Source organism: Mugil cephalus, chromosome 17 (assembly GCF_022458985.1).
Source record: "Mugil cephalus isolate CIBA_MC_2020 chromosome 17, CIBA_Mcephalus_1.1, whole genome shotgun sequence".
NCBI classification, from domain to species: domain Eukaryota; kingdom Metazoa; phylum Chordata; class Actinopteri; order Mugiliformes; family Mugilidae; genus Mugil; species Mugil cephalus.
Genome location: NC_061786.1, coordinates 11,674,909 through 11,701,919, shown reverse-complemented (window position 1 = coordinate 11,701,919; position 27,011 = coordinate 11,674,909). Strand labels below are relative to the sequence as shown.

General features: G+C 43.7%; 2 protein-coding genes across 3 annotated transcripts in view; one reads left to right on the top strand and one right to left on the bottom strand.

The window, feature by feature from the left end:
• ltk (leukocyte receptor tyrosine kinase) overlaps window positions 1–16,868 on the top strand; it is a 49,919-nt gene extending 33,051 nt beyond the window's left edge. Inside the window, exons 16-29 of one of the 2 annotated variants that reach the window (XM_047610725.1) lie at window positions 1,102–1,287; window positions 1,872–1,970; window positions 4,843–5,004; window positions 5,118–5,228; window positions 8,614–8,800; window positions 8,947–9,037; window positions 9,446–9,510; window positions 11,418–11,547; window positions 11,659–11,756; window positions 12,276–12,368; window positions 12,453–12,554; window positions 13,546–13,680; window positions 14,027–14,117; window positions 14,240–16,868. In XM_047610725.1, coding sequence (XP_047466681.1) covers window positions 1,102–1,287; window positions 1,872–1,970; window positions 4,843–5,004; window positions 5,118–5,228; window positions 8,614–8,800; window positions 8,947–9,037; window positions 9,446–9,510; window positions 11,418–11,547; window positions 11,659–11,756; window positions 12,276–12,368; window positions 12,453–12,554; window positions 13,546–13,680; window positions 14,027–14,117; window positions 14,240–15,268 — 2,579 coding nt within the window. In that variant the 3' untranslated portion in view covers window positions 15,269–16,868. Of the gene's footprint in view, window positions 1–1,101; window positions 1,288–1,871; window positions 1,971–4,842; window positions 5,005–5,114; window positions 5,229–8,613; window positions 8,801–8,946; window positions 9,038–9,445; window positions 9,511–11,417; window positions 11,548–11,658; window positions 11,757–12,275; window positions 12,369–12,452; window positions 12,555–13,545; window positions 13,681–14,026; window positions 14,118–14,239 lie in introns of both variants that reach the window. The other variant, XM_047610724.1, reaches the window with a different exon arrangement.
• Window positions 16,869–16,915: 47 nt separating this feature from the next.
• On the bottom strand, window positions 16,916–26,711 carry itpka (inositol-trisphosphate 3-kinase A). The gene is made up of 7 exons (XM_047610726.1): window positions 25,987–26,711; window positions 21,554–21,650; window positions 21,023–21,236; window positions 19,827–20,031; window positions 19,084–19,185; window positions 18,133–18,204; window positions 16,916–17,961 (listed from the first exon to the last, which is right to left on the bottom strand). The coding sequence occupies exons 1-7, from the start codon at window positions 26,389–26,391 to the stop codon at window positions 17,710–17,712; spliced, it is 1,347 nt and encodes a 448-aa protein (XP_047466682.1). The 5' UTR covers window positions 26,392–26,711; the 3' UTR covers window positions 16,916–17,709.
• Between the last annotated feature and the right edge of the window lie 300 nt (window positions 26,712–27,011).

Genomic DNA, 27,011 nt, shown 5'->3' with positions numbered 1-27,011 from the left:
TCAGCTAAATATTCTCAGGCTTAGGAACTCCTGCTTCACATATGCTATTCATTTACCTGCTTTAGTCTGCCCTTCACCTTAGATTACACGCTGTGATCATGTGATTGAGCTTGTTGACTCTTTATAGTTCTGTATTTATCATCATCGTTTCTCTCCGTCCTCACTGGTGCACTGTGATAAATCCAGAAATGAAATCCAACCTTTTTACACAAATACAAAACTACAGTATAACGTCACTGCGGCTTCTCTGGGACGTGAGTGTCTAAAGTGAATGTGGAAAAATCCTTTGTTTAACTTTCGTGGAGGACTGAATTGCCGAAGCTTTGCGGTTCACTCTGTGGTGTCCACCCACCAGCTTCTTACGGACAAACAAAAAAAAAAAAAAAATACTGGTGGACAAATCAAATATGCGCTGGCATTCCCCTCCTGCTTTCATTGTGATGTGTGTCTGTTTGCTGAAAACCCCGGCTGGATGTACTCTCCCCTTATCAATCATCTGAGCGTCTGTGAAAGTCTTGCCCTTTTTGAGGCTTGTCGATAGGCCCAAACACACTGAGCGCCGTCTGATTTCCTCTCGCTGATTGCTGATTCGACGAGTGCCAGTGGACTGACAGAGCAAACACTACAGGACCGCAGATCCTCAGTAAGAGCCCGACCCTACTCGGTGTGACCCAGTCACTGTTAATACTGGTGCCCAGAAGGAAAAGAATGTCAATGTAAGTTGAAAGGAAAACTCTTCACGTCAAGATGAGTTCAGTAGTTGCGAAGTGCCTTATACGCCTGTGAAAATAGCTTAGGTGTCTCCAGAGACCTTTGTCAAGTCTGTGGAAAATGCTCAAATGACCTTACTCAAGCATTTTGTATGAGGCTTGGCAGCTACAGCTTTATGACAGAAAGACGGTATTTGGAATTTAATCCACACTAGGAGCTAAAATGTGGGATGCTTTGTCCCTGGATTGATTGATTTTGACCATTTCTCCCTATTCTCTAAATTCTCTAACTGCTCTGTTCCTGTCAAACAATGTTTTCAATTTTCCTAAATACTTCTCAGTAATACTGGTAACAGCGAATCATTTTGAGCTCTTGTTTGTTTTTCCAAAGGCGGAGGTGGCGGCTGGAGAGACAGTCCAAGTCCTCACCTGAGGGCCGGCAAGTCTCTGGTGGAAGGTGCAGAGGGTGGGTTTTCATGTCCCCTGGCCCTGTCTAAGCTCAACTGGTCGACCTTCGGTGGATTTGGAGGCGGTGGTGGAGCTTGCACAGCTGGAGGCGGCGGAGGAGGATACAAAGGTGTCTCATCTTCTACTACCGCTTAATCCTCACTGGGGTCGCGGGGGTTTCTGGAGCCTGTCCCAGCTGTCAACGGGCGAGAGGCGGGGTACACCCCGGACTGGTCGCCAATCTATCGCAGGGCTAACACAGAGACAAACAACCATTCACACTAACAGTCACACCTCTTTGGAGGTGGAAAGGAACCGGACTACCTGGAGAAAACCCACGCAGACACAAGGAGAGCATGCAAACTCCACAAACAAAAAGGCCCAAGCTGGACTCGAACCCAATACTGACAATATTCTCTCTTTCTATATCACATTTTTTAAAAATATTCATTATTATAGTGCCATCTCTGTCTATTTAAGCCTGGTTCAGACTGTCGTTGTCACATTCGTGTCTAATTTTGCAAAGAATCTCAAAGACAGATTTGTTACTTTCTTCTTTTTGTCACCAAAGTAAAAATCCGCTCGAGAATCGAACCGGAGGTTAGAAACTGCTGCGTCACTGCTGCAGCGCCACACTGACGAGCGCGAGCTGTTACGATCATAATAATCAGAAGCGTCTTCATATTTTTGTCATTTCGTTCATTTCTTCGACAGGAGGTGACGCCGCGCCGATGGATGAGATCACAGCTGACGGTCAGAATGGAATTTCATTCATCCATCCGATGGGAGAGATTTTCCTGCAGCCTCTGGCCGGTGAGACGACATCTGACTCTCTGTCCGCATAATAATTAACGGCACGTCTATGCACTCAGAAAGAGCGCAAAAACAAGCCTGTGATGAAGGCCGTGAGGTGCTGCTGAAAACATTTTTTGAAACTTAATAAGCAAACATTGAGCTTTTCAAGTGAAGCCAAAGTTGTGAAGATACAAACTGACGCCTGACCCTTCCCGATTAGTGACAAATCAAAGCGGGGTGGCCAGCAACCGGTTAAATTGTCAACAAATTGTATGTGTTTGATAAATTTTATCCAGAGCTTCAGAGATTAGAATTTTATGGGACGTAATAAAGTCGAGTAGACACGTGTTAAACAGAGTAAATGAAATTGAAGGCTTTCTAGGGCCAGTGAAGACTGTTAGATGCAAGCTTTGGGGGAAAAAAAATATTAATGCGAGCCTTGAGTTAGGATTTTCCGGTCAAACTAGAATAAAGGAGAATAGAGTAGAATAAAAAAAGAGTGTAGCACAAACCTCATGAATGGTGAAATGAAATGCAGTTGAAAGCTTTGGTTTCTGGTTTCCAGACCTCCAGCAATTGATCCAGTGGCTGCCTCAGGGTTTATCTGTGCGTGTGTTGCGGAGACACATCACTTAATCGGGACATGTCTTCCTCATGACGAGAAACTGCAAGTCAGACAGTACATTTAACGCGCAAAGAAATGTTTTAAATTCAGGGTTAGTCGTGATTACGGGAAATGAATGTCTTCTGAAATCATGCATACACAACTGTGCGTGCGTCCGGGGCCTGCGCCTGCAGCTGTTTGTGCAGAACTATCGGAACATTTAGGCTTACGAGCGTGTGCAGGAATATACAGAGTGTTTTGGTTCTTTTTGTTGTTGTTTTTATGTTTTGTCATCTGATTCTCATTATTTAGCAGGCGGAACAGGAAGGCGGTCGGTTAATTCACAGCCTCATGCAGCCTGTTGCCTTCGGCGCCACCAGACAGACTGTCATTCTCATGTGAAAGACGTTGTTGTTTCTGCTGCCGTGTGTGCTGCCAGTCATCACTTTCAAACACAATGGCTGGATTCGCAGCGTGAAACCCTTTCAAAGCGTGATCCGAAATGAAGAGATACAGTATTATGATAATAATGACGTTTTTTTTCTGTAATGTGGTTAAATGATCTTTCATCTGCGACTGAATATTAACATGACACACATGGCACAAGCGTACCTTTCCTTTCCATTGAAGAAGAAACAATGGAGCTCTGTTTAGGTCCAAATTTTGTAACTTAATTTAATAATGGAATTAATACTTGAAGCGCTTTCCTGTTTATGTATTGAACCATTAATGGTCACGGTGCTGTATTATGAAACCCTTTTATTGCAAGCACATTATGTGTGTTTTACACAAATACACACATAAGTAATGAACCAGATTCACATGTGCGCGGCATTCGATGAGGTAGGACATTCAAGGACAGGACTGGTGAAGTTGAAGTATCAGGGGGTCCAAAATCAACAGTGTATCTGTCAGTCACACGGCCATTTGTTCCTGCTGAAAACATAAATCAATAGAAGTGGCCGGGGTTTATACTTCTGGGCTGTAACTAAAGGCTAAATCATTTCAAACAGATGTGGACTCTACTTTAAAAAAAAAAAAAAAAAGAACAATATGGCCATTTGTTGCATTTGGTGGGTTGTATTTTCAGCTTGGTTCGGGTGCATATGGTAATTTTTAGCATCAGTGTTCATCAAATTCAACATGTTGCAACTGCGCTGCCCTCTGACATGTTTTAAAGGTCCCATGTTATGTAAAATTCCCTTTATAAAGGTTTTCTAACAGTAACATGTGGCCCAGAAGTGAAAAAGTTCTGTCGCTTCCCTCACTTGCTTGCCCCACTTTTTAGCGAATGTGGGCTCAAACAGGCATATCTGAGATTTGCCTCAGCTAGTGGATACTGCCTTTGACTCGCTCCTTGGACAGATGAGCCCGTCATCTAAAATTACAGAGTGGGCGCCATTTTTTCCTCCTCGCTAACCATTCAGAAACATCCAGCCACAGAGTCTGAACTTCTTCAAGAGCCTCTCCTTCTGGGTCAGATTCTGGTTCTAACTGGTAACGGCTGAATGACATTGTCTCTAACAGGGTCCGTGTATGTTTTGGTCATTGAATTTTCCATTCAGAAAAGGATATTAGAAAACAAAAAATGAATGGTTATTTGATTTCCATTTTAATATTCCAAAATTAAAATTCATGAAAGAAGAAGGAAATTAAAGTTATTTTTCTTTATAATGATCAAGAATGGATACACATTCTTCGAACGATTTTAATTTTATTTTTTCAAAACAGAAAAGTTAAAGCCATCCTTTTTTTTTTTTTAAGTTTTGTTTATTCGTTCTCGATCCTGATTAAGAAAAATGCCTTGAATTTCAAAATGAAAATCAAATAACCGCTCATTTGTTCAATTCAATGACCATAATCATAAATCCACTCTTAACATAAGCGCATGATAACGCCAGCGATTGTCGCATCCTCTCCCCCAGAGGGACGTGGACGGACACAGCTCATTAGCATTTAAAGGTACAGGCACAGAAGCAGCCTGTTCTCAGCTGAGTTCACTAGAGCAACTTTTTGACTGGATGAAATTCACAACCAAGGGTGAATCTGTGGCAATACACTTTGAAAATGATGATGTTGGACCTCAGACACCCATATGAAATTGTTGAAAAAATGTATAATGTGGGACCTTTAATGTGTATGGGGCAGAGGAATACGCTTTATTTGCAGAGACAGTTATACTAGCTGAGACAAAGACGCATATAGTATAAGTATAGCTTTTTACACAATGACCTCTCGCTCTGACTAATAGCTTTGGCTTCTGTTAATTTATGTTGTTCCTTCCAGCCATGGAGAGTCACGGTGAGTGTGACATCAAGGTGCAGCTGAACTGCAGCCACTGTCAGACACAGAGCTGCAAGCGAGAAGAAGACACCCATCTTATCCTCTGTCTCTGCCACGACGACGAAGTCCTGGCCAGTGATAACGTTACATGTATCGGTACTGTAGGTATGTATTCACACATGGCAGCCTTTTTCTTTTCGTTCAACTGTCGAAACTCTTTCCAAACTAAACAGTTTTCTAAAGTCTGTTAATTGACCTTCTCTGCTCTTTCCCAGCAGCTCATCAGGGCCTGGCTCCACAGGGCCAGATGTCGACAACACTGATCCTGGCCGTCGTCGTCTCGACCGTCGCGAGCGGCATCGCGCTGGTCTGCGCCGGCGTCATCCTCAGTAAGAGAATCCTCCAGTTCTGTGCCCAGTCCGTGCCCTCCACCTTCCACCGGCTGTGAGCGCAGCCGGACGCGCGCGTGCTTCCAGATGTTACTAACAACAGGAGCAGGAGCAATTTTGATCAGTTTTGGTTTAAATAACCCTCGCTGGCTGTGCACTGGCCGATTAAAGGAGCGGATTCTAATTTATACTGTAGGATGAGGAAAACGTGAACACTTTCCTTACGTGAACTTGTTTCAGGTGATGCTCTCGTTTCTTTGGCTGTGTGCACACGCAGGGCGGATAACGAGTGTGAAGCAAGATTATATTGTAAATGTTTTAATGGAGGTGACTGTTAAGTGCCTTTTTGTTTATATGCTGTATTTAGTGCCTGCAGCAGAACGATTGCTCTCATGGAAGCATAAATTGGTCGAGATGTACTGTAAGCATCTCACTGCATGACTTTAATTTGAAAAAAATATATATATATATATATATATAACTGACTATAAGAAGCAGAAAGTTTTGACATTTGAAGTTTCTCACAGTTCCGTGTGTACTGACAAGTGAGATTATATCGCAGTAAATGTCAGCCGTAATGACTGAGAGGTTGGGGGGAAAAAAAGGAAACAATCATGATTTCACAGACCTGATGATTACAAAAACATGAGAAAATGAAGAACTGTGACAAAAGATTAGCCTTTCACAATCGCACGTTTGGCTGAATCCACGGGCATTGACTCTCTGAGTGTTAGAACACAGGAGAAACAAGTCTGCTGTGATCCAGCTAAACACTGTTTACGCAAAGAACTGTGATATAGTGTATCTGTGTATGTGAAGAGAGAGGCTGCCTGTGTCTGAATGAAGTTCATGTGTTGGCTGCAGGTTTAATCTGAGACTGTTGGGTAGCAGGACACGCCGTGGCACGCTTTTCTTCTTGAGCAAGTAAACGCTTTAAAATAGGAACAATTAGGGAATTAATATTTAACCATTACGCATAGCTTTAATTTTAGTATTCTGTGGTAATAACGTTCAAACGGAGTGGAATGCCGAGGAACAAGAGCTACAACCATCTGACATTGAATGAATTTGTATTTAACGTGGTGTGAAAAGCTGCTATGCCAGATGTTAAACTTTTGTATTAATCTTGTTTTATTAACTGCAGACACTTTATATAAATACCACTGGTATGCAGTTTTAACACGTGCAGTCATTTGCAGTAATATAGGACTGTGAGGGATTATACAGCTTTAATGCGGATAATGAAACTTTTTTGCGCCTTCGCCACAATTCGGAACAACTGTGCTGTAAGTTGAGAAGGGAATCCTGACGTTTGCGGCTGACACACTAATCCTCTAACAAGTGCTTTGTAAGGTGTTAAGGTGCAAATATAGTCTCTCTCTCTCTCTGCTGTCCTTTTTACAACCTCCTTAAAAGTGCAGAATTTAAAGTGAAGTTCAGCTGTAGAGGAAGCTCGCTCTCTTTTCCACAGTAAGCTGTGGTGGAGCTAAACTTTATGCCAGGGCCTCTGGAGGAATCTGCGGAGCACCAACTTCCGGTGAAACACGAGTTCAGCTCTCTGGTCTTGGAACAGTCTGACAGGAACAGCGGGCATGACAGCAATGGAAGTGAAATATGAAAATGATAGCAGGCTTCCTGCGAGATAAGTGACGGGAAGTAATTCTGACAGATTGAAGAGCAACATTTTACCTATTGGCGGCGATGCCTGGGCAAGGCAGTGTCAGTTTTCCAGCCAGGTTTCGAGAAAAATCTCTTCATTTATGAACATTAGAGGAACATTCCTTGTCATCGTTGGATTTAAATGTAACCGTGCAGACTAGATAATCAGAACTTTAGCATTGACGTCCTCCAGAGGAACTCCGTGCTTGTGCCTTATGATATCTCATAATGTCATCAAATCCAGATTTTCTGCTCATTTTCTCAGTTTATATGTAATAAATACGCCTATAGGCCCATGTCGGCAAAATCCGCTCTATTGATATAACACTTGATATTAATCCACACCAAATCGCAGACCCTTGCAAACTAGGTTATTGATATTGGCTGTGGTTGCTAATGCCGTATTAAATTCACACTTGGAAAAAAAAAACCTGATCGGATTATTTTCTACAGTAGAGGGACGTGCGTGATGACATAACCTAATAAATCAGTTCTTCCTGTAGATGCAAAACTGGATTATAGTGCTGTCTGGGAAATTTGGTGAAATATTGATGTGTCATATCAAAGTGGAATGGCCAGGGTATCTAGGAATGTGGAAAAATAGTAAACAGGATGTCAAACTGCAATTACCAGTACTCGCCAAACTAAGTGGACATACGAGGGACAGACTCTTTTTATTGGGTGTGACTTCTTCACTAACTGCATTGTGTGTAAATGTGTACACTCGCATTTAAATAAATTAATCACTAAACAAAGGTTGGCTACATTTGTGCAACTGTGTTTGCTTTCCCTTTGGAAGCTGTGAAGGTGACTGCCTTAATTAAAAAGGCAGCAACACACGCACGCACGCACATACACATTCTCCAGGCTAATGGTGTCTCTTCACCTGAGCTCTCCCCCATGCAGGGAGGTAGTCTGTTCCCTGGGCACCCCATCTCCTCCTTCCCCTCCTCCTCTTGCTCCTCCTATTCCTCAACGCTCCCCCCCTCAACCCAACCCCTCCCCCACCCCCACCCAACCCGCCCCGAATCCCTAGCGTCTGCACCGGGCGATGGCTCGACGGCACCTCTTACCTGCACGCAACGCCCCCCCTCCCTGGCAGACTACCAACCTGCATCGGGGACGTGGGCTGCCTCCATGGCGGGTGAGTCCAAACTCACTGGCACAGACAGTCTAGGAGCAGTAATCAGGGAGAGGCCGCCCCGCATGCAACCGCCGAAAAAAAAAACATCGCTGCACCGGCTTTCACGCACTCCCCAAGTTTCTGACCAAACTTTGGGGGAAAAAAATATTATGATTCCATATGTGGCTCCATGTGGGTTGAAAGAGAAGCAAGCAAACGAGGCTGAAGCCTGCTCCTCGTCTCTGCTCGAGGCTAGCAGCTTGAGGCTGCATTAGTTGCTTCTGATCATCTATTAAATCATGAGTACAAAACTGAAAAATAAAAAACTGAACCACTTTTCATCTCTTTTTTACAACTGCTCCTTGTGAGTCCACCAACGGTGCAAGAGTGCTATGCATGTGTTCCCCCTGTCCCGAGATGTTGTTCGATCCCTCCTTGCGTTACTGCTCCTACACTCGGGAAGTCGATTCTGCCTCTTACATGCAAGTGTAGGGTCCTGGTCACATTCAGGGTTTTTTTTTGTTTGTTTGTTTTTAATAAATGATCTTTAGACACCGGAGTGAAATAATCCCTTTTCTGCCTCCGTCTCGTCTTTGTTTGCAGTGTGGTACCGCAGAAAGAACGACCTGCACGCGGTGAGGGGGCGCCTGCAGAGTCCGGAGTACAAGCTGAGCAAGATCCGCTCCTCCACCATCATGACGGACTACAACCCAAACTACTGCTTCGCCGGCAAGGCCGCCTCTCTCAGCGAGCTGAAGGAAGTGCCACGCAAGAACATTACGCTTCTCAGGTACGCTGTGGCCTCCCGGGGATGTGAGGTCGAAATGCCTGTTTGAGGTTGCTCCGACTTTTTGTGCTGACTTAAAGAACACGCTGTCCATGTGCCTCTTTTTCTGCTTTGATTGTGGTATTTTTCTGCTTTGTTTTTTTTCCCAGGGCTCTTGGCCATGGTGCATTTGGTGAAGTGTATGAAGGGCAAATTCTGGGGATGAGTGGTGACGGCAGTCCTATGCAAGTGGCTATTAAGGTCAGCTCACACTCTGCGAGGCACATGAGGGCAAGTTGTACTGAAATGCTGGAGGATGGTTCCTCACCAAGACTGAGTGAATTGTCACGAGATGATCAATGTTATTTAATTCTCCCGTTAGTGGTTTTAATGTTGTGGCTGATCCTCTGAACAACTTCCGACAGTGCATCTATTTGAACAATGCTTATTTTGCACAAATGTAGTCCTCTCCAAAACCACACGGCTGCACAAAACGACTCACTTCACTTAACAGCCACACATTGTAAAAAGAAAAAAGAAGAAAAGGAAACGCTAAACAAACTCCAGATGGATTTGTCTGCATTTCAGATGACCAGCGATTTGGTCCATTGACACATTTCCTCCTCACAACAGCAAACACTTCTCAGGCTGATTCTTTCTGCTCTACAGACTCTTCCAGAAATCTGCTCCGAACAAGACGAAATGGATTTCCTGATGGAGGCTCTGATTATGAGGTGCCCCAGACAGCGACACTTCCTATGTGCATTACCCGCACACATACACACACGCACCATGTTGGCCGCTATATAATTTAGTTCACACACTGAGTCACTTAACGGATCCATCTTGCATCACACATGATGCGTGGCAGCCGGCGCACAAGATGAAACATCTGACTTAGGGCTGGAGCCAGATGTGGAATGATTAGATAATGAGATGACTCATTAGAAATCTAAATACAATTTAGTGCACATGTTGTCCTCTGGTATAATCACAGTAGCTGATTCTTTTGGCTAATTATGTCCCAATAATGAATCAAGTCTGCGGGGCTTTTGATCTTTGGAAAATAAACTATAATTCAGTTAATTTAATCCGAATTTGTGAATTCAGTCATGTTAATTTGTTTGTACTAGAAATTAGTTTTCAACCCCAATCCATTGGGAAATTTGGTCTTGTTAGAGAAATGTTTAGAGAAAGACATGGGTTAATGTGGATCAAAGAACCATTCTGATTTACATAAAAGCCCTGTGTTACCACTTGATTCACTCAGACGATCTAACGGATCACTCACTGAGGCACAGTATAGGGCTCTGTGTAGTATGGAAACTGCTTAATGACAAAAATATATTCCACTCAAAGACTTGTTAGCACGTCACAAGTGCTCTGGCTTCCTCTTACAGTGTTAAAGTTAAACCTGTGGTGGACTGGCAACCTGTCCAGGTTGTGTCCGGTCTCTGGCCCAAATCCAGCATCAAATCCAGGATATTTAGTCAGAGTTAAAAGGTCTTCATGTTAGGTTTTTATTTATTTTAACTATGAAAATTGCCCTGACAACTGAAAAGCAGACATAGTCTTTTTTTTTTCTTTTTTTTTTACACAATTTTGACATTTGTTTACACAAATGATTATGTCTGACAATCCAGAGCACTAACAAATCATCATTTGAAGACTTTCCAGATTCATTTCATTATTGTCATTTTATCATTAAAAACTTTTGAAGGTTTATCCATTTCATTGTTTATTTAACGGAATGTTTTTATTCTAATTTTCTCTACATTTAAAATGTACGGAAGAGTATTAGGGCCACCCATGAGAAAAAAATTAGAGGAGGTAGATTTTTTTTGAATTCATCATGCACTTTGAGAAAAAATATAGAAATAAAAGTCAAAATTTGGAGAAAAAAGTCAAAATGCAAGTCCTGCACCAACTGTTGCCTTGTCCGCTGAGGGAGGGACGTAAACTCTGGCTCAGGAGGCTCAGGAGCGTGTCCCCATCACCGCATAGAGTCCCAAAGCCGGGCGCAGACACACTGTGGTCCGGGACGTGGCACGCAGCCAGGTCTCCACAAAACACAAACACTGCTCATGGCACACTCCCTGTGGGTCCCGACAAGCGAACGCAGTTTATCCCTCCTGCCAAAAACCTCCCATTCGCCATGAGTACAGCGGGCTTGTGTAAACTGTGTGTGCTTGTAGCGACTTCCCAGATCGCAGTGCGTCTGTGCCCAGCTTCTGGACTCCATGGGTGGTTAGGGACACGCTCCTGAGCCTTGGAGATCTGTGGAGTTTCAGCGATACCGTACGCATTTGGTGCTTTATTTTCTCATGGGTGGCCCTTATACTGTTTTGCAAAAAAAAGAAGCAACATTGAGTTCGTATTAAACAGAGTTTCACAATAGTTCATGTATTCCACAGAGTCACCAGCACCGTTCGGTTCAATTGTTCGTGACTTCAGTCTGTCCCCTCCAATTAGTGCACTGTATAAATGAGGCAAAGATCAGTCATGCGAGCATGTGCTTGCTCTCCCATGACATAGTGGTTGAGGTTACATCTGCTTTTAGTGACTGTAGAATCAGCTTTGATGATTATTGCGATACAAAACTGAATCGAGGGCCAATGTCTGCACTGTTTACCCCACGCAGCAAATTCAGCCATGAAAACATTGTGCGGTGCATCGGAGTCAGTCTGAACATCCTGCCGCGCTTCATCCTGCTGGAGCTGATGACCGGAGGAGACATGAAGAGCTTTCTGAGACAGAACAGACCACGAGCTGTACGTGTGCGCTGCAAATTTGTGTGTGTGTCTGAGGTCTGCTTTTGCTTTGTTTCCTTTTTTTTTTTTTTTTTGGTTGTTGTTTTAAAAAATGAGCTGTGCTGTTTCCAGGGTCAGACCTCTACGCTTACCATGTGGGAGCTGCTGCGGATGGCCAGAGACATCGCCTGCGGCTGTCGCTACCTGGAGGAGAACCATTTCATACACAGGTTTGGATGCACGTCCCGTTATTACCGCTGAGATCTCAATTTAAATACGGATAGAGAACAGGGGTTAGGAGAGAGGGCTGCATGTAAAAAGGGTTCATCTGACACTGTGCATCACCGGGAGGATATTTTTTCCTGCTGTGTAGGCCATTTATTCTACAACAAAAACAACTCGTATGACATCACTAGGACTCCGTTTTTTTTTTTCATTTTTAATATTGGACGTTTTATGAAAATATGAAGTTTTTTCCTTTTAATGTTCATTGGGCGAACACATTTGCATAATTAGTCTTAACAGCTCTTGTTTTTTTTACTTTAAACTACAGTGGTGAACTTTTTCGCGTGTCTAGAAGTCTTTACATCAACATCCTGAAAAAAAAAACATTAAATTCTCAGGCTAGAACGGCAACAAAACAGCTCATAACTAAGCTTCGCTGACTGTAAAGTGAAGGAATTTTGCGGGTTTTATTGTCAAGAGTCAACGCGAAGCCACATTTTTTTTTAACGGATCTTGTTTTGCAGAGACATCGCTGCTAGAAACTGCCTGCTCACGTGCCCCGGACCCGACAGAGTGGCTAAGATCGGGGACTTTGGCATGGCGCGGGACATTTACAGGTTTGTGGTCCACGCGGAAGAGCACGCATGACAATAGCTGACAAAAATGTTTCTTGCTCTGACAACGCTGTCTCCGCTTCCCAGAGCCAGCTATTACAGGAAAGGTGGTCGTGCCATGCTGCCGGTCAAATGGATGCCACCGGAGGCCTTCATGGAGGGAATCTTCACCTGCAAGACCGATACATGGTAAGAGTGACACACATTCATAGGTGTTGCTCAATATGTGTGTTCGTGCTTATTGTCTCCAACATATTTTCTGGACAATAAACAACTAATGCCAGATGTTGCGTCTCCAATTTGCAAACCGACTTGGACTGAAAAATATTTTTCAAGTGCAGCAGTGTTACAAAATGCCAAGTGGTTGTCTCTGAAGTATCCCAGCACAAAATTGCAGCTAATTTAAAAAGCCTTTCTGCGGTCAACGCGACGCAGTCTGAAAAGATTTTCACAAACTAATCTCACTCCTAGACATTCGGAGGGCTCGGCATGTAAGGAGCGGTATGTGAAGCTGACATCTTTGTAAGACAGAGCCTCATCTGTACTCAAGATGCTGCCAAAGAACGTGCAGTATGAAGATAACTGGCAGACAGTTGCCGTAATGAGAGAGCGGCCCCGAACAACCACTGGCAAAATAAGTCGAATGCTTTGCATGAGTCAGACAGTTTTAAAATGTCACTTTTATTGACTTTCGAGAAATGTTTGTTTACACTCCTCAAATCGTGTTGGCGGAAAACGTGCTCGGAATCAACTAGAGCTCGACCACAGAGAAAAGTCTGAGAAAACACAGCGATCCTTCATGGTTACAGACGTCTGAAGAGGAGTCATTTTCCATCAGGGTAGTCACTCAGCTGCCGGTGGCAGCTGTGGGAAAATGGGTGAAGAGTTACTTCAAGATAAGTCTGTTCACTGTAACAGAGAAGTGAAACAACAAGTATAGAACGATCTGTAATAAAAATCTGCACAAATCCAGAAATGTTCTGCACTTCGCTAAAAGACTTCAATTCCTGATCGGTGCTAGATAGTCGACATTAACACTACAGGCAATAAAACTTTTATGTCGTCAAGAGCAGCAAAACAACCCGAAACGTCTCTGTCGGAAGATCATTAGTGCAAGACAAGTACACCGTGTGAAAACAACACAATCCATTCAGTTGTTGATCTGTGTCTCCCCCTGCAGGTCATTTGGGGTGCTGCTCTGGGAGATCCTCTCTCTGGGCTACATGCCGTATCCTTGTAAGACCAACCAGGAGGTGCTGGAGTTTGTCACCAGCGGAGGCAGGATGGACCCTCCCAAAGGCTGCCCGGGGCCAGTGTGAGTGCTGCTCATACAAAGAGGATGAGCCCAAACCGGGCGGGCAAAACTGATGTAGTTATAGCTTTTATGGGTTTAAATGACGGCCTAATTATACATATTAATGCAAAAGTTTTTTTTTTCTTTATGTACAAGTATTCTCCTGTGGGGGTTTTTATAAGACTTTTTTTTCCCACGAAAACCTTCACAGATAATTATACAGTATTTTCTCTTCTGCTTTTGATGTGGTGTTGAGCGGACTGACTGAAGGCGTTCCACGCTTCTTTTCTCTCTTAAAAGAGATGCAAGGATAGGATCAGATTTTCCAGTAGCCTTGTATTTATAGTTTGTGTCTGTTGCTATGCAGCTATCGGATCATGACCCAGTGTTGGCAGCACTGTCCTGAGCACCGGCCCAACTTCTCAACGATTCTGGAGAGAATTAACTACTGTACTCAGGTATACTTTATTAGCAGAACTCAAACATTATAATACTTTTTTATTGCTCTTACGACTTCCTTAATCGTCCCTCATTATTTTCCTACTTTGTTAAATTATGTTCCTGTTCCTCACTTGATCAGGATCCAGATGTGATCAACACGCCCCTACCCGTGGAGTATAGCCCCAACACAGAGGACTATGGAGGGACAGTAATCCGTCCCACCGATCCCACCTCCGCTGGCCTCGCTCCACTCCTGGTTACACATCCTGTTTCCCAGGATTCTCCCTCCCAGCTTGGTCTGTCCTCCATGGGTCTGGGCGCCGCTCCTCTTCCCCCGCAGCCCACCAAACCCCGCCTGCTCCTGCAGAGGACCCAGCCCGTCCACCATGAAGTGACATCGTGCCGCGAGGTGCTGGAGCCGTCCTGGGCAGAGCCCGTTCCCGCACCCGGTTTGACGGCAGGAGGTAACTGGCTCCACCCCGAGCTCCCTCATCACCGACCGTGCTCCAGAAACAGCTCCTCCTCCGGGAGCCAGAGGCTGAAGAACAAGACCAAGAACCTATGGAACCCGACGTACGGCTCCTGGGTCCTGGACAACTTCAGGGGGAAGAAAACCCTGGCTCACACTCAGTCCATGCCGCTCTCGGGCTCCACTTCCAACTCGCAGAGCTGCAGCCCAACGCCGGAGAACAAAGAGGCTGGGTGTGACAGCACCAGCAGCAGCTACCTCAGCCCTTCCACTTCATCAACTCCATCTCCGTCCTGCCAGGCTCAAGCCGCCCCGAGCGTGTCCTCCCATAAGACCCCAGCAAGTGGCAGCTCAAAGGCTGGAATGGATCTGGCCAAGCTCCAGAGTTTCCCTTGTGGCAATGTCAACTACGCCTATGATGAGCAGAGCTACGAGGCGGAGAGCCTGCCCTTGGTTATGCCCAAAGCTCCAGAAGCCGTAACAAACACCAGCTCCCCCCTCAGTGTCTCCTCAGGGAGTAGCCTGGGACTGGCATTAGGCCTCCATACCTCCTCGTCTTGTATGCCCAAACTGCTCCTGAAGCGCCACGCGAGCTACGGACACGAGGACGTGAGAAGACACACCAAAGCTGAGAAACCCACGCGCGACAGAGACTCTGGCTTTTCTCTGTCTGAAGACCTCAGTGTCACCCCTATCTAAGACACCTGCAGACCCTTATCTCACAAACTGGGAGATTTCTTTAACCAAAAGTGTGAGGGCTCCTCTATGTTCACACAGCCACTAAATTTAATTATTGCAGCTCCTGGTATGCTGGAAAACACACTCACACTCACACACCCACACATACACACACACTCCTCTGCACTGTGATATAGACAGCCAACGCTGGACTCAGAGTCCTAGTAGCCGAACACTGACACTGCTAAAAATACTGGGCGACCTGTGGCCCTGCTCTTTTCTCAGTACCCTCACTATCGGTGATGGCTGTCACAAATAACTGCTGTAGTTGGACTCCTTCTTTTTTTTTCTTTTTTTTTTTACCTACTTTTGTTGTCGTTTTTGCTGTATGTTTAAATGAAAGCTTTGGCAGTAGTATATTTGTAAAAACGCAGTGCTCAGTATGACCGTAAAAGGCCAAAAATATTGATATATTGGGAAGAGAATCACCTGGAAGTTAACGTAATTGCAGCTTTTTGATGTTGATGCAGGTGTTTCATTTATACTTATATCCACACTTAAGGACTTAACTTGTAGTTCTCTGTGGTAATCTAATGTGATCCCGTTTTGCTTTCACCCCACGTAATGTGAAAACCTCCCACACTACTGCAATAACTGGCTGCTGGCAGTAGCTCCACGATATCAATCTCAGCAAGAATCCAAAAACAGATATTTGCCGATAACGATGAGCCGTCCCGTTAAGATGCTGACTTTACTGGATAAAAGGAGGTTGTGATGATAACATTTTTTCCAAACTGCATCAACTTTTTTTTATTATTATTATTATTATTTCTCTTCCTCCATGTATCAATATTCACTTGGCCGGTCTTAATAATGTCTCAACGTATATAGAGTTTGAAGATAATCTTTGCCGCTTGGAAGATATTTGCTATTTTTGTAATCACTTCCTTACACTGGACTAACTCATTGCATTCGTTGCTGTTTTGGTGAGATTTTGTATTCGTTTATGTTACTCATGAATCTGCACTTGTAGTCGATCACTGCCATTAGACACTGCTGCACCGCGTCCACCGGATGCAATGCTCGCAGTACCTGTGTTTACTCAGCAGGGGGAGGTGTTCAGCTTTGGAACGCCAAACAAGCTGCTGCAGGTATCTCAGTCAAATATTTAAAATCTATTTATGTTTTTTTTTTTTTGGTTACTCTTATTTAATCAGTTTAGTAGTGGTAGCTAATGTCGATAGTATATTTTTTAATATCTTGAATGATTACCTTTATCTGAGTGCTTTAAGCTTACTGTATGTTCAGGCTTGCTAATATTAGTGTCTTTATCTTAGTTGCTCGAATTATATCTTTGAGAAAAGGTGACTTACCAAAAGGCTCACATAGTTTTCTAAAGATCTGTCCCACTTAGAAATATTGTGGAATATTTTTTACAGAGGAGAAACGTATTCTCGGTGTATATTCCTTAAGTCTTGTTGCGGTTTATTTCACACTCACTTAAAATTGTTTTGTAGCTGAGGATTCCTCCCACAGAAGTGCAAAGACATTCTATGCAATATACTGTCTTTCACTCGTTCATCTAACCTAACTGTGCCCGAAATAAATCCACATATAGTGATCTCGTTTGTCTGGTTGGTTGGTTGTGTGACACAAAGGGACGAAACGGAACATTTTACCCCCGTTTTAATTACATCTTCATTCTTTTCATATGTTATAATGATCCACACCGTAAAATGTGCTACAATAACAAACAGTGCAGCGTCAAGTCTTGTTACAGCACAAGAAAATGTAATAATTACAAATTTGATTAAAAGAATAAACTCTTTTACAGAGACATACGTTGATATACAATATAAGACATAAGTTTTTTTGCAGAACAGTGATTCACACATTACAGTCAAATCAGTTTGCAGCGATATATAACGGGTAATGTGTTGTGATGTCGTGTAGTTCCATGGATGCGAGGTCGGTGACACAGTCAGAGTTTACTGAACAGAATTCCCCTTTGAATGTTACACTCAAAGCTGATGTGCGTATGGTGTAAAGACCTTTACTTACTCAACACCTCCATGATTTCATTTGGATTTCGTGAGAGTTTTCTTGGCGTGGTACGCCCTGTCCCCGCAACTGAAATGCTGAATCCCTACACTTTCACTTCTGTTCATTTAGCAGGAAGTTGGATTAGTGTCAGTGCATTTGCTCAATCATTCAGTAACTAGTGACCAGTTCTCTGCTTCTCTCTGGTCCACTGTGTCTTTTCTGTCAGTGTCAGTACTAAATATGGTCACTTGGATTGTGAAAGCCAGAGCCTGGGAGCATTGTTGCTTCACATTTTCTGATGTAGCATGTTTGTGCTCAGAAACAGATCACCCAAAGCAAATCAACAAATATAAAACCACCCAAATGGTCTTAAAATAGTTCCTCATACCCATTTATAAGTCAAAGATCACAGGCCATAATTATCTACTGTTTTCTTTGGTAACGGAGCAGCAGGTTTCTTCGCCTGTCTCTTCGTTGGCTACACACTCCAGTGTGTGGATTAGGTTATCGAGCCCCCACAGGTAACCATCCTCCCGGTTGCCCTCCTCCCAGGGCACGTCATGGTTTAACATCTGGCCCTCTGGTAATGCTGTTGTCTTGCCAAAGTCAATAATCCAGACTTGTGCATTGCCCGTGTGGTCGTGGATGAAGAGGAGAGAGCTGCCAATGACCTGAGGAGAACAAGGAGAAAGAAATATTAGCTTCTGGCTTTCATCGTTCCCCACCGCTTCAGCAAAACAGAGTCGAGTTTCAGGCGTAACTCCAGGTGCAAAACTTTACTTAGGCGCTTTGTTTGTTTTCATTTAGTTTGGCATTCATCTGTACAGTAGATCAGTCATCACCTCGTGTCGCTTGAAGAACTCTGAAGTCTTCAGGGCTTGCCGGATCTCTGTCAGCCTGGTCAAGTACGATTTCTGTGTTCCAAGACAAAAAAAATGAATGAAGGGCTCAGTGTAAATTTATTCTACATTTAAACATATGTATATATATATATATATATATATATATATATATATATATATATATACACACATCAAAGTGTATATTGTTAGCCAATGACAAAATTGCCACAGTGATAGGTCTTCAACAGGGGGTTGCATAACAATCTTTAGTTGATTAGACATTTTTTATATATATTTTTTTTATTTCCTCCAACAAATTTATAATAATTTAAATTTCTTTAAATACACATTAACATGAATCCAACATATTTCAGTAAACGGATAAGGGATAGCTTAATATTGAATGCAAAATTATAATAATAAAGTATATTTATAAATAGGCTGAGTTTAACATAGAACATATACTAAGTAGGGAGTCCCTACTTAATCTCTCCATCACTTTGGGGCCCTTAGCTTGAAAAATGTTGAACATTGACCCCTGGTTTAAGTCATATTTGAACTTTTTGGTAAAACAAGACAAAAAAAAAAGAAAAAAAAAGCACATTGGTGCTGATCTTGTAACAGTAAGTCAAAAAAATAACTGTAAAACCCAAAGTCAAATTTACTTTGCTCCTGAGAGCTTGAGCTTCCTAGTGTCGTCTTGTGACAGTTCAAACACTGTTTTCTTTTGGCTGTTTGACTTCTTTAGGCTGTTTTCTTTTGCGATTAAAACTCGCCCCAACCTTTTTCAAACTTAAGGGCCGACTGAACACGGATGTGAGAGCTTACTCAGCTGGTGTGCTGCACGTTATGCCTGTGACATTGCTTTGCACAGTAAAATGTTTGCGTGTCCTTTCAAGAATGTCGTGAACGTGTGTGTGTGTGTGCAGAAGCAAACCGACAGCCACGTACCGTGATGTTGACGTCCCCTCCGACAAAGTCCTTGAACACGTTGATGACATCCTGCTTCGATCTGGTTTTCTTGAAGTCAGTCCGACATGTACCGTCACACTTCTATGGAACAGGAGGAGGTATTACACAATGAAATTACTACAATTTTATTTACTACAGATGTGAGCAGGCATTTATTTTCTCACAGTATATACTTTATCATGTAGCTTGAGAGGTCACAGCTGTGATATAAGTGCATAAACATCCCGTTGAGGATCAACACTATCATTCATTCGCACATTTGTTTCTTTTGTCATCTGCCAAATTCAAGTTCATTAGTCACCCTTCGTTGCTCTGTTTTGGTCTCCACCAACTCCTCTGGGAAACATTAGCCGCTTTCACTGTTTCGTTAACCAGCTATTCACAAGTCCTGTTTTTCTTCTGCGCCTTATCAAAGTTTTTTGGTGGAGGTCCAAAACGAGTGGTGAGAGTAAATCACAGCAGTAAATTCACAGGCAACCAAAACTCTGAGCTAAAAGAAGCTAAACTGCTTTACAGAGCTGTGGAGAACTGTGTAACTGTGTTACAGAAATACTGCACGTGCTCCTGCAACGTATTTTGCCATGCATGTAATTAAGAGCAGGAATTTTTAGGAACTTGTGCAACTGTAAGATTTCAGTGACATTTTCCAGCAATGAGCCAGTTTTCCTTAGCTCCACGCTACGTATGTACATATTACTAGCATTCATATAGCACATGACTACCTTGGTCCCTTCTATCCTGAAGCCCAGGTTGTGCGTGGAGCTCATGGTCTCCCTCCACTGCATGTAGCGGGGCTTGGTGACACCCCTTTGGGAATGCTCCTGGGGAGTGGGCCCTTCGCTGTCCACCTCCACCATTTTTTTGTACAGGTCCTCCCTCGGCTTGGGTCGCTCCCTTGCTCGCACAAGCTCCTCCTCCAAGTACGTCCTTTACCAGCAGGGGGAACAATTAATTTACAGGTGCACAAAATGTCCCATTTTCTTTCTCTGCACGTGCACAGTAATGCTTTCAGATGATGGAAACATGTTCGTCCTTTATGTAAAACCCATGTTTCACAGGGTTCCGTCATGCAGAAGAGATGAGCGCGCAATGTGGAGAACAACTCTTGACTGAATCTGTTGGTGAGCAACGCACTGATCGTTGTTCATACATACAGATAGTTATGTGCAAACAGATGTGAATTTCAGTTTCAGTTTGGGAGTCACACTTCCTCTGTGCTGCAAAGGGAAGCTGCGAGGAGACTCCAGTGTGCAGCGTTTAACTGTGTGAAAGTCTGACTGTGTGTTTGTGCATGTTAGCGGTTTTGCAACTTTGTGGTTGAGTGTTTTTGACAAAGGGGAGTCTCCAGGGACACCCTGAGTGAGCTAGTGTGTGTGTGCGATTAGACTCTGTAATACAGCGTAGGCGCACACAGAAACTGAGTAGACAAAGTCAACACTTTGTTCATGTGTTTCTGCACGTTTGGTCGGTGTGCGTGCATGTGCGCGTTGCTCAATGAACCGGAATTAAAGCGTGCAGGGCGGAGTGTCGGTACATGAGCGCGCTCGTGTGAGTGCAGAAATATATTTAGAAATCGTCATCTATACTATACATTCATGTGTGCATTCATGCATACGCGCCTGTGTTTGCATGTGTGTATGCTAGTGCACATTATACAGTAAGGCACCCCCCCCACACACACACACCCGCTGTGGCAGGAAGCCAAGCATACAGCCTGCAGTTACAACAGGTGTTCCCTTGTAGAGCAAACGTGAGGTAGGCTGCCACTGCCACTTGTACATAAACATCATGCACAAAAATAATTTGGAATGCACAGGAAATAATTTGACATTTTAAACTGGTAATTGCCAAAATGACCTGAAAACCTGGTCTGTTTATGTTATTTACAAGCAGATAAGTAAAGAGGTTCCTCCCTTACCTCACGCCCATCTTGCAGTCCATTACATTAGGAAGGTCAAATTTTGACAGCAGGTCAGTCATATGGAGGAAAGACTCCCCATCTTTTTCCACAACGCCATGGTAACCGGGCACGAACGGGAGCAGCGCGTCGTCCCTCAGCTTCTCAAAACACTGCATCTCATTCTCTGAGAACTTCTTCAGAATGGTGCCCTCATCTGCTGCTTTGAAGTTGCCTGCGATGAGATGAGGACTAAAGTCAGGCCCTGAATGTGTAATATTGTCAAATATTGCACAAGGATATGGGACTAAGCGGCGGTCTGTGAAAGCAGGGAGTGTCTCTTTAAGCTGGAAATGAATCTCAGTTCCGGTGAAATTAAGTTAGGTCGACATAAATGCTTAACTTCGATCATCCGTGACAGCAAGCGTCTTCCTTGCTTACGTGTTTTTAATCCCCGTCAGTGCTTTGATTGTGCCTGACATGTGATCCTACCTCTTTCTTAATGCATGAACGTGCCACACAAACAGAACGTGATTTATGAACGGGTCACACCTTTATGCCCGGCGAGCTGAACCCAGTTTAGTTTTCTCCTCTGGGTAGCACTGAAGGACCAGTAGACGATTGTCTTTATCTTGCACCACGGTTTGCTCTGGGGAAGACATAGAGGTAAAACTGAAATACAGTGTAATCATTTACAACAAGGTAAGTGCAAGCAATTTGTCAGGAAGACGTGCTGTAAACTGGCCTCCGTCCTCTCTATACTATCTGAGTAGAAATCTGATCGCAGAGGCATTTCTGCCCAGTAAATCTAATGCCAGGCTTTTAGTTTCCCACTGCTTGAAGCCTCCAATCTAGGCCAGTTAAATGCCATTTCTGTGGAAACTCATATCTGCATTCAGCATCTCTACTCAGTATCTTGAGGGTGGTGCTGTGATGATGATGTGCTCTGAATCACAGAGAGAGAGGGAGAAAAACTCTATTGTTAAAGAAGAAGAAATAGAGGTTTACACCTACATTTTGATTACGATAAAAAGGACTGACAAAAAAATCTTTTGACGCAAAACAAATCTTGTTTCAGCTCCTACTCGCTAGTTAGCGGAGAGGTTTACAAGTCCCTAAATTTTAACCGAGGAGTGAGTTATCTTCTCTTGGCAGTGAGGTGTAGTTTTGTTTTTGTACCACAGCCCTCGCTCTCTCCTCCTCTCTCCATCTCTCACCACACACACACACACACACACACACACACACAGAAAAAAAACCCTGCAACAGCTTGTTATAATAAAGTAATCCCTGGGTGATCAAAAGGAAAGATACTATTTCTTCTTGGGTCCCACATTTAGGCTGTGGTGGGGTCATTTTATTGTGCTCTGATTGAAACAGGAAACGAAACAGTGACTCTCTCGTTAGTGGAACGTGTCTCACAGCTCACCATCCTCGCTAATAGCAGAACTCTAGAGCTGGGGCTTTCTTAAATGTCAGATGATATGCTTCATTCGCTGTAGCGCCACTTGTTTACTATTAATAATGCTTTGAGGAGGCGTTAAACCTGCACAAACGATAACATTTATTTTAGTTTTCACAGTAACTGGTTCATTTTGAGGCAGATAATGTTGTGACGTTTCAGGTCGATGAGTTGAGTGAATTCACTTTGAAGCACGTATAACATAGCGCTATCCACAGATCTGAACTCTGGTCTCAGCTCTTGGGCAAATATTTATTTTAAACACGTAGCCTGGCTTTGAAACTTCGTGTTATTCAGTCCACGCTGCACTGGCCTTGATGACAACGGTTTTCATAGATAACACTTAGAATATTACTGGTTTTCACTCTTCTGTAAAAACTTAGTACAGCACAAATAGTTGTACTGATTGCCGTATGCTCAAAAAAAAAAAAAGCCACTGCCTTAATACTGGCGGGGGAAGATGTGCGACTGAGGGGGGCCCAAAGATAGGTGAAAATAAATAAATAAAATTAAACCATCGTCATGAAATATATATATATATTTTAATAGAATGGGGGTGGGGGTTCGGGGGAGGGAGGCGAATGGGGGTGGGGGGGCTTTCATGGGGCCCCAAAATTCCTGATGGCACCCCTGCATATAGCTACGACTGAATGCCATTATGAGTCCTGCAATCACCTCTCTGCTCAGGACCTCTGAGAGCTTCTTGTATCTCTTTTTATGGGATTATTGATACTGAAGCATGCATATGCAAGTACCTAGATTTTGCCTCCGATATATACGGAGACACAAGTTAAATCAGAACGTTTGCAAAACGATTACCGGCCACAAAACTTTTCAACCAACTCCCTCTGTTTTGTGACACACTGAATAATCTTTCTTCTCTGGGCTTTGAATTTCTAGCAGTTCACAGATATCTAAGTCAGATCACAGCTGGGACAACTGGGAAACACTGGCTTAAAGCTTAAGAATATGCTGTATTTATTTGCTTGTCATCTTTTAATGTAAAAATTTTGACAGTAACTAGTAATGGTAGATGTAAATGTAGGGAAGTTAAAGGCAAAATGTGTCTCCTTGCAATGAGGTTTCGTGAAATATATACATGTATATATATATATAAAAATTTAAACTAATTCCTCTCATGAACATTACTGTAAATTAAATTTCTGTATGTGATATCTTATATCAATTGAGATAATAGATAAAGTTTATTGGAGGTAAGCTAATCCTAAAACAAGGATTTACTGTTTGTTTTCTGGGCCTGCATGTTTGTTTTCTGCCGTACATGATACACCTTCACTTCTAACACCGGGCCCTCTTGTTCGTGTGATATCTTGACTCAGATCGTGCTGATTCTGAACAGAGTAGTCGGTGGCAGCACTTCAAAAAAAAAATTTAAAAAAAAAAACAACACAGACATCTTTGCGTGACTCAGCCAGGGTTTGTTGGCCGATCATTCCCCAGTGAAGCCGGTGTAACTGAATGCAAACCGTTCGCTGCAAATTAGTCCTGATGGGATGCGAGAGCCTGTTTTTCCACATGCCCATCTAATCAGAATCTGCATTTACAAACATCTTTACTACGCTACTAGCAGCTCGTCCCTATTCGACAGGGAGATCTAGCAAAAGCTAAGCACTGGTACACAAGGGTTTTCGACTTCCTGAAGTTGTTCTTTGTTAAATGTCAAAGGCTAAGGCTAAAATTGGATGCTGACCACAAAAACATTATTACACAATGCCATGATGGCTGTGCTGTACGCTGTGTGTGTGTGTGTGCTCGTGTGTGGGTGTTTCTGTGTGGGCTGAAGTGGTAGGAGCATAACAGTGGCTGTTTTGAGAGGTGACATGACCAACATATTTCCATTTCACATTAGCATCTCCTAATCAACCAATAACGAACAAACAAAATAAAGAAAGAAGAAGTAGGGAATCCTTCATGCAGAGCCTCAGCGGTCTAGGCATTCAGCAGCACTTTCTTTCACACACTGGAACACACAGGCTCAACACAGCAATGTGTGTTCAGTCTGTTTAAAAGACAGTGACAGCTCCAGGCACTGCATGGCCTATGGAGAAGTGGTAGGACCATAAAAAAAAAAAAACACATGCACACCGAAAGCCTATGTGGTGATAGTCTAGACAAAAAGCAGATTATGCTGTTAAGCAGAGTGTAGAAAGCTGTAGAAAGGTGACTCACTGCGATCACATTCAACTTCCCTACAAGAGACAATAATCAAGCTCTACAGCAGCGTGTACTGACACAGACACACACAACAAACACTTGTCTTGTTTGAATATAAATTAAGAATATCGAATAACGAAGTGTGTGGTTTAACGCATGTTCATTATCACAGAGCGTCAAGTGAAGCCTCAAGCTGTATCGGCCAAGAATGTCAAAGGCAAACACATTTCCACCCTCATCGTATATTGAACTAAAGGCCAGTCCTTCAACATTAATCTGTGTACCGAAGGCGGGAAGCACACGGTTAAGGTCGGGACTTACTGTTCCAAAACATCACATTCAGCGCCTGGCCCATGCTTCATTCAAAGAGCAGGAGATTTGTTTGGTGCAGGAGTTATCAGTGGTGAAAAAATTACTGACACAAAATGTTTTTTTCTTTTTTTTCTGCAGCAAAAAATGTTGCTAAGGAACGCGTTCTTCTCATCACACTGAGGCCTTGAAGATATGAACAAGATGATACTCTGACAGCGCCAGTTCAGCTCTTACCAGACAGCAAAGATTATCTAGCGTTCAGAAACTCCTTCATGTTGTTTTCAGTTCACATGGTGCATGGTATCATTTTAGGGGATGGGAAAGGCTTCCATGACCCATCACACATTAGGACGCATTCCAAATGGGATGGTCACATTTCCTGAAAATTGTCACGAGCTCTCTGCCAAGACTCTCCAAGTAGGTATTTTTCTGGCACTGTTAGCATCAACAGCAAAAGAGAGAGAGAAAAGAGAAAAGTACCTCTCTGACAAGTACGTGAAATAACCCAGGGCTCAATTCACAGAGCTCCACATCCAGAATAACTTCTGAAATGGGAGTCATTTTCCATGAGAAATCCCTTCCGCTGGGCTTGCTTACACAAAGTGTTTGTTGCACTTGGAAATAAGCTAAACAATCTTGTGAAAGTGCCGTTATCGCTCTGTGATCACCACTTCTCTGCAGACCCCAGTGGTCTTCTGTTAGGAAGCAGTTTGCAGTGCATGTGCTCCGTCTTTACTGCAGTTGTGTGAAAGCAGGTTTACAAATAAAAACAAGACAAATGTCTGGAGCCCGTTTAGTGTGCAGGAAGCCACATATTGGCAGGTTGTTTTCCTGTTGTTGATCCAGTCATGCATTTTGTAACAAATAATATACAGTGAGGCAACAGAGACAATTCTACACATCCTGTACCTGACAGAAATATCATAACATACTGTGAGAAGCTGCCACTGACCCGTGAAAGATGCCTCTAATAGGAAGCGCTTTAAATGTCCTTTATAGTCATAACTGGATCATTATGTCTTCACGGTTTACTCACTTCTGCAGTGTCCGTCAGAGGCTCCAAAGTGATGATGCCTTTGCTCTTGCTCTCGTTGTCGCTGAGTAAGTCATCCTCGGACTCCACAGCTGAGGACCCCGTGGACGAGATGGAGGAGTTGGACAGTTTCCTGCGCAGGGTAACGTCCACCGCATCATCCCAGTCCTCCTGCTGCATCTCCCGGGAGCAGCCGCCTCCCTCTGGGGTGATGGTGACCTGCGGCACCCGGGGCGCATCCATCACAGTCGGCGCTCCGGACGACGGGGCGATCTGAGCGGCATTCTGAAGGAGCTCATCGCAAATCTGAGAGGACCTCCCAGCTGCTCTTCGCTCCAAACGAGAGCCGTCGCTTATTCTGGGAAGACCGAAGTCCTTGGAGGTTTTTCTCCTGCACTCTTTTGGCATTGGAGAGCTAAATCCGTCCTGAGGGCGCACGATGAGACGCCGCTTCACGTTAACCTTGAAATCTGGTCATTTCACTTTCAGAAAGTTGAAGCGCAGCTCCGGCTGGCTTTCGGTATCCCGTCGGTCATCTGCAGCACTTCCTTGTTGTTTGTTTTTCGTGCTTAAACGCACAAACAGCCTCCGCCTGCCTCCGTGCTCCGTGCGTACCGTCGGTTAGGGGAACCCCTCTCTGGCGGCGTGGCTCGCGCTTCTACGCGGTTTACACACGCGCGCGCGCCTGTGCACTCACTCACACAACCGTAGGACGAGTTATCTTCCGCATTGGCTCGGTCGCTTCCTGGCTGAATAAAAAAAAACCATAAAAGCAGCTGATACGTTATGTTTTTTCGCAGGTTTTCTTCAACCGGAGCCCAAACTAGACGAAACCTTTAAATCAAGATGGACTTTACGCGTCAGCTACACCAGCGGAAAAAGATAACGTTTGTAACCTAGTTTCTGCAGAGAAATATTTCTGCTTGAACACACACAAACCTATCCAAAAAGCGGTTGAACAGGCAACTGGACTTGTGCAGTTTTGTTTTTGCAAAGCTCAGCCAAGTAGCTTCTTCAGTTCTGAAGTG

Bases quoted from the DNA above. Each gene is read 5' to 3' on its own strand.
- itpka (XM_047610726.1), bottom strand. From the start codon at position 26,391: ATGCCAAAAGAGTGCAGGAGAAAAACCTCCAAGGACTTCGGTCTTCCC. The intron at 18,205-19,083 runs GTACGTGGCTGT...CTTGGAACACAG, and splicing joins GAGGGGACGTCAACATCACG to AAATCGTACTTGACCAGGCT. The intron at 17,962-18,132 runs GTGATGACTGAT...TGTTCTCCTCAG, and splicing joins AGTTCTTCAAGCGACACGAG to GTCATTGGCAGCTCTCTCCT.